A 6,655-nucleotide genomic window follows, 5' to 3' on the forward strand; every position below is an offset into this window, starting at 1 on the left:
GACTGGGGGTACCTCACACACACGCACACAACAGGCGGACTGGGGGCACCTCAGACACACACACAGGCAAGAGGCAGGCTGGGGGTGTACCTCAGACAGCAGGTGGACTGGGGGGGTACCTCCCTCACACACACACAACAGGCAGACTGGTGTACCTCACACACACACAGACAACAGGCAGACTGGGGGTACCTCACACACACACGACAGGCAGGCTGGGGGTACTTTACACACACACACGACCTGGTTACACCTGCACACACATACACCCTTGTGTCCTGGGGTAGTTACACACACACCCCCTGTGTCCTGGGGTAGTTACACACACCCCCATGGACTGGGTTTAGTTGTACATACACACAAACTGGAGGTGCTCACACACACGGAGCAGGGATGTTTTTACACACACACGGAGTAGGAACAGGCGTCGCACAGCCGCACATGAGCGCGCCTGTTTCCCGCTCTCCTCGCCCACAGTCTCGGCTTTGCGTTGTTGTGTTCACCCTGTACAGACGTGACCGTTTCAGCGTCACCCTCCGCCAAGGAGCCACCCCGGCTGCGGGGGACGTGAGCAGGACAGCGCGAGTGTCACCAAGACACCGCGCCGGGACCCCCCTCCCAGGGTCCTCTCCGCTGCGGCTGTTGGGGACATCGACCGGTGGTCCCCGATGCACAGGTGGCGGCTTGGGTTGTCCCCAAGGGACAGGAGAGGGGGACGAGCCCCGGGATGGGGACACCTGGGGGGCCAGCGCCGCCCGAGCGGGTCCCTCCGCTGCCACTTAGGGAGCGTGGGGTGGGACTGCAAAAATTACCACCTCTGGTGGGGTTTTGGGGAGCATTGCAGCGTTTTTGGGAGTGTTGCAGCGTTTTCAGGAGCATTGCAGCAATTTTAGGAGCGTTGCAGCAATTTCAGGAGCACTGCAGTGTTTTCAGGAGCATTGCAGCGTTTTCAGGAGCATTGCAGCATTTTCAGGAGCACTGCAGTGTTTTCAGGAGCATTGCAGCGTTTTCAGGAGCATTGCAGCATTTTCAGGAGCATTGCAGCATTTTCAGGAGCATTGCAGCATTTTCGGGAGCATTGCAGCAATTTTAGGAGCGTTGCAGCATTTTCAGGAGTGCTGCAGCATTTCCAGGAGCATTGTGGTGTTTTCAGGAGCGTTGCAGCAATTTCAGGAGCATTGCAGCATTTATAGGAGCGTTGCAGCAAGTTTAGGAGCGCTGCAGCATTTTCAGGAGCATTGCAGCGTTTTTAGGAGCGTTGCAGCAAGTTTAGAAGCACTGCAGCAATTTCAGGAGCGTTGCAGCATTTTCAGGAGCATTGCAACGTTTTCAAGAGTGTTGCAACAATTTCAGGAGCATTGCAGCATTTTCAGGAGCGCTGCAGCAATTTTAGGAGCGCTGCAGCATTTTCAGGAGCATTGCAGCGTTTTCAGGAGCATTGCAGCATTTTCAGGAGCATTGCAGCATTTTCAGGAGCATTGCAGCGTTTTCAGGACCATTGCAGCATTTTCAGGAGCATTGCAGCGTTTTCAGGAACCTTGCAGCAATTTTAGGAGCGTTGCAGCAATTTAGGAACATTGCAGCGTGCATAAGAGCATTGCAGTGTGTTTAGGAGTATCAAAGCATGTTTAGGAATATTGCAGCATTTTCAAGACTATCGCAGCATTTCTAGGAGTATTGCAGCACTTTGGGGAAAATTACAGCATTTTTAGGAGGATTGTGCTGTTTTCAGGAGTAATGCAGCGTTTTTAGACACATTGCTACATTTTTAGGGGTATTCCAGTGTTTTTAGGAGCACTGCAGTGTTTGGGGGAGTCCTGCAGCGTTTTTAGGCGCACTGCAGCACTTTTAGGAGTATTGCAGCGTTTTTAGGCGCACTGCAGCACTTTTAGGAGTATTGCAGCGTTTTTAGGCGCACTGCAGCACTTTTAGGAGTATTGCAGCGTTTTTAGGCGCACTGCAGCACTTTTAGGAGTATTGCAGCGTTTTTAGGCGCACTGCAGCACTTTTAGGAGTATTGCAGCGTTTTTAGGTGCACTGCAGCGTTTTCAGGAACATTGCAGCATTTTGAGGAGAATTCCAGTGTTTTTTAAAAGTACTGCAGTGTTTTGGGGAGTCCTGCAGTATTTGGGGGCCTCCTCACAGCTCCCGCCTAGAATTGCATCCTAAAATCCCATCAATCCGGGTCTCCTTGTGCTCCCACCAGCTCTGCAGAGCCACCACCCATGGGTGCGACCTCCAGCTCCTCGGAGGATGCAATGGGAACCGAGAGCGTCCGTGGAGAATAAACCAAGGAAATAAATGCGAAGGGCAGCGGTTCTTGGTCTCTTTTCCTTCTCCCTTTCCTTCCTTCCCGCCTCCTGGAGGTGTCCGTCCCGCCGCTCCGGGCGCTCCGGCCTCCCCGTCCGCAGCGCCGCCGCTTCTCCTTGTGCCCGAAACCTCCTCCATGACTTGGGTGCTAATTACCTGAAATCCTCAGCAAACGAGGAATCGTTTGCCGCATTCATAAAGCAGGGGAAGAAATGGGTTTCCTCCCATTTTCGGGGCACCTTTTGGGAGGAATTCCTGGAATCCAGGCACCGAAGCAGCCGGATTCCCGTAATCCGGGCACTGAAGCAGCCGGATTCCCAGAATCCAGACACCAAAGCAGCCAGATTCCTGGAATCCAGGCACCAAAGCAGCAGGATTCCTGGAATCCTCTCCGGAGGATCCAGAGAGGACCTAGCGGAGGGCAACCAAGATGATGAAGGGACTGGAGCATCTATCACATGAGGAGAGACTGAGCTGGGCCTGTTGAGGCTGGAGAAGGTTGGGAGGGGAGCTGGTCAATGTGTCCAAGCACCCGAGGGAGGATGGAGGGAGGAAGGGGCCGAGCTCTTCTCCACCCCGTGCTCAGGGAGAACTGCCCACGGTGCAGGGACGAGCTGGACCTGCAGCGTCTCCCCGTGGGGACACTGACCTGGGACCTGTGGTGGCGTCTCCTTGGCCACCAACCTGTGTGTTGAGTGGTCCCTGCCCTTCTGGAGAAGCCCTTTGTCTCCTTGGAGGCTTCTCCCGCCCTTCATGGAATCATCGTGGTCGGCCAAGACCTCCAAGGCGACCGAGTCCTCCGCAGGCCTCCCGCCCCCGTCGCGGGCCGGGTCTTCTGCCCCCCGGCCCTTCCCTGAGGGCTTCGTCTCGCCCAAGGAGCCAGGCGCCAAGTCGCACCCGTGAGACCCTGTGTGTCCCTTGGGACACGAATGGATCCCTTTGGGACACTGATGGATCCTTGGGACACTGATGGATCCGCTTGAGACACCGATAGGTCCCCTTGGGACATGAATGGATCCTTTTGGGACACCAATGGATCCCCTTGGGACACCGATAGGTCCCCTTGGGACACTGATGGGTCCTTTTGGGACACCAATAGATCCCGTTGGGACACCAATGGATCCGTGGCAGCTCCAGCTCCTTCTCCAAGAGCCCCGGGATGAAGTTGGGCGCTCACCATCCAATATCCCTTCCCCATCACCATTCCCTCTGCGCTGAGATCATGATCCATTATTTCTTTCCCTCGATATCTCCTCATAGTCAACATTTTTAAAGACTCATTCAAAAAACCCAACCCCACAATCGAATCCTTGGATTCGCAGCCGGTTTTGCCCCGGGTCCGGCGCTCCCGTGCCCGTTCCCTGCTCCGGAGCGTGCTGTTCCTCTCGCTGTTCCTCTTAACGATGCCGCGATTTCCGTCCCAATTTGTGCCTTGGCCCCGCGCTCGGGCCGCGCTCCTCATTGTCCGCAGTGCTCTGACCTAGTTCCCGCTCTCGGCCGGCACTTGTGGCGGGCGCGGAGCTGCCGGCGCGGCCAAGCCGCTTCCCGCCTCGCTTCCCGCCGGGACGGTCCGGCCTCTGAAGCGCGGCCAGCTCCCCGGTCCTGCTCCGTCCTCCTTCCTGCTCCAGCTCCCTGGCCCGCTCCAGGTCCCCATCCCGCTCCATCCTTTTTCCTGCCCCATCCTCCTTCCTGCTCCATCCTCCTTCCCGCTCCAGATCCCCCATACCGCCCCATCCTCTTTCCCGCTCCGTCCCCCGTCCCACTTCATCCTTCTTCCCACTCCATCCTCCTTCCCTTTCCAGGTCCCCGTCCCGCTCCAGGTCCCCATCCCGCCCCATCCTCCTTCCCACTCCATCCCCCATCCCACTCTGTCCTTCTTCCCTCTCCATCCTCCTTCCCACTCCAGGTCCCCATCCCACTCCATCCTCCTTCCCGCTCCATCCTCCTCCTTCCCACTCCAGGTCCCCGTCCTGCTCCATCCTCCTTCCTGCTCCATCCTCCATCCCACTGCTGGTCCCCATCCCGCTCCAGGTCCCCATTCCACTCCGTCCTCCTTCCCACTCCAGGTCCCCGTCCCTCTCCATCCTCCTTCCCGCTCCATCCTCTTTCCCGCTCCGTCCTCCTTCCCTCTGCTCCCCCAGCCCCTGGCCCGGGCTGCGGCTCCCTCTCCGAGTTGCACGGGGGGCTTTTCTCTCCAAAACCAGCCAATTTGGGGGCTTTTTTGCCCTTCCCTCTGCTTTGCCTGGAGCCGGGAATCGCTTCCCAGTGGCCAACACTGGAAAACCAGGGAAAACGCGGGTTAGAGCCCCGAGCGCTTCCGTGGCGCCGGCCACCGCGGCTGCTCGTTCCCCCACGGAGCGCTTGGGGGTCTTGCTCTTGTCCCCCCTTTAAATCCAGCGCCGATTCCACCCAACACGGCGCTCGCTCCCGCCTGGAATGAGCTGGGAAGCAACGGAGCCGGGTTCGGCCAAACGGGGCCGGTGCCCATTGCACCCCTGGGGCCATCGGCGCGCGGGAGACGCTGGTGCTGGGGACGTCCCTGGCCAGGTGGGATGGACGCGATTCCAGGTGGGATGGATCCCATGCCAGGTGCAATGGATCCCATCCCAGGGACACTGTCCCAGGTGGGATGGATCCCATCCTAAGTGACACTATCCTAGGTGGGACGATCTCATCCCAGGTCACACTATGCGAGGTGGGATGGATCCCATGCCAGGTTGGATGGATCCCATCCCAGGTGACACTGTCCCAGGTGGGTCAGATCCCATCCCAGGTGATACTGTCCAGGTTGGACAGATCCCATCCCAAGGACACTATCCAGGTGGGATAGATCCCATTCCAAGGACACTATCCCAGGTCGGACAGATCCCATCCCAGATGACACTATCCCAGGTGGGACAGATCCTATCCAAAGGACACTATCCCAAGTGGGACAGATCCCATCCCAGGGACACTATCCAGGTTGGACAGATCCCATCCCAAGGACACTATCCAGGTTGGACAGATCCCATCCAAAGGACATTATCCCAGGTGGGACAGATCCCATTCCAAGGACACTATCCAGGTTGGACAGATCCCATCCAAAGGACATTATCCCATGCGGAACACTCCGTGCCGGCATCAGGGAAGAGGCAACCGGGGCCAGGGCCGCGAGCGGCTCCGGTGCCAATTCCCGTCCCCGCCACAAAGGCACCGTCCCGCTCCGCAGAACCACCCAAGCATTTAAATTTAATGGCCGGGCGCATTTGGGGGCAGCCGGGCGGGCTCCCTCTGTCAGGAACGACCGGGATCGGGGACATGGAAAGGGCAGCGGCCACCGCAGGGGCCGCGCGGGACGGGGAGCGCGGGCAGCGGCCGCAGACCTGACCTTGGTGATGATGATGATGATGATAATAATAATAATAAAGAAAAGAAAAAAACTTTTATTTCAAGGTTTTCCTTAATTGTTGTTGTTGCAGTCGTCTTTTTTTTTTCTTTTTTAAACCTGTATTTCAAAAAAAGGGGGGCCGAAGTACAAAAAAAGTCAGTGGCGGGAGAGCAACGGTTTGGAAATGAGAGCCTCCGGCTACGGCAAGCGGCGGCACGGGGCGCGGAGCCGCCGGCCCGCGCGGGACGGGGAGGGAGGAGGGGGTTTTTTCCTTTTTTTGCCGTTTTTGGCCGTTTTTCTCTGTACAAAACACACCAAAGCATGCTGGGGAGGGTACCGGGGGGGGCTACGCCACGTGGTTGGGCAGGCAGTTGGTGGCGGCGCCGTCGGGCTCCGCTTTGGCGGGCGGGCGCTTGGGCGAGGGGGCGCCGGGCACGAAGGCCTCCTCCTCCTCCTCCTTCTTGGCGCCCGCCTGCGGCAGCTCCGGCGCCTTGGAGCCGCCGTCGTCCTGCGGGACACGGGCGGCGCGTGAGGAGCGGCGCCCGCCGGCACCGGCACCGGCACCGGCACCGCGGGGGGACCTTACGTTGGGGTGCGAGCCCTCGGCGATGGTGGACAGCGAGAAGTTGTCGTTGTGGAGCTCGGACGGGCTGCGGTACCTGCCGGAGGGGCCGGCGGCGCCGTGAGCGGCGGCACCGGCACCGCGCGGTCCCCGCGCGCCCCGCGGGCGCCCCGCGCTCACTTGCTCTTGCGCAGCTTGCTGTTCTCCGTCTTGAGCAGGTAGAGCTTCTTGGCGAAGAAGACGGTGAGCATGAAGAGCAGCAGCAGGACGAGCGCGGCCGAGCCCACGGCCACGCACAGCACCTGGAAGTCGGTGACGACGGCCTCGCAGCGCGGGCCCTTGTGCCACGTGTAGGCCTGCGTGTTGCACCTGCGCGGCGGCGCCGTGAGCCGCGTGCGCGCCGCCAGCCGCGCCGA

General features: G+C 59.1%; 1 protein-coding gene across 1 annotated transcript in view; it reads right to left on the reverse strand.

Moving 5' to 3' along the window:
• Window positions 1–6,023: 6,023 nt before the first annotated feature.
• CSPG5 (chondroitin sulfate proteoglycan 5) overlaps window positions 6,024–6,655 on the reverse strand; it is a 6,427-nt gene continuing 5,795 nt past the window's right edge. The window contains exons 2-4 of the mRNA XM_026044263.1: window positions 6,420–6,608; window positions 6,264–6,336; window positions 6,024–6,185 (exon numbers count right to left, since the gene is read on the reverse strand). Of these exons, the coding sequence (XP_025900048.1) occupies window positions 6,024–6,185; window positions 6,264–6,336; window positions 6,420–6,608 (424 nt within the window). The remainder of the gene's footprint in view (window positions 6,186–6,263; window positions 6,337–6,419; window positions 6,609–6,655) is intronic.

Source organism: Nothoprocta perdicaria, unplaced genomic scaffold (assembly GCF_003342845.1).
Source record: "Nothoprocta perdicaria isolate Ctin4 unplaced genomic scaffold, notPer1 scaffold_357, whole genome shotgun sequence".
Classification (NCBI taxonomy): Eukaryota; Metazoa; Chordata; class Aves; order Tinamiformes; family Tinamidae; genus Nothoprocta; species Nothoprocta perdicaria.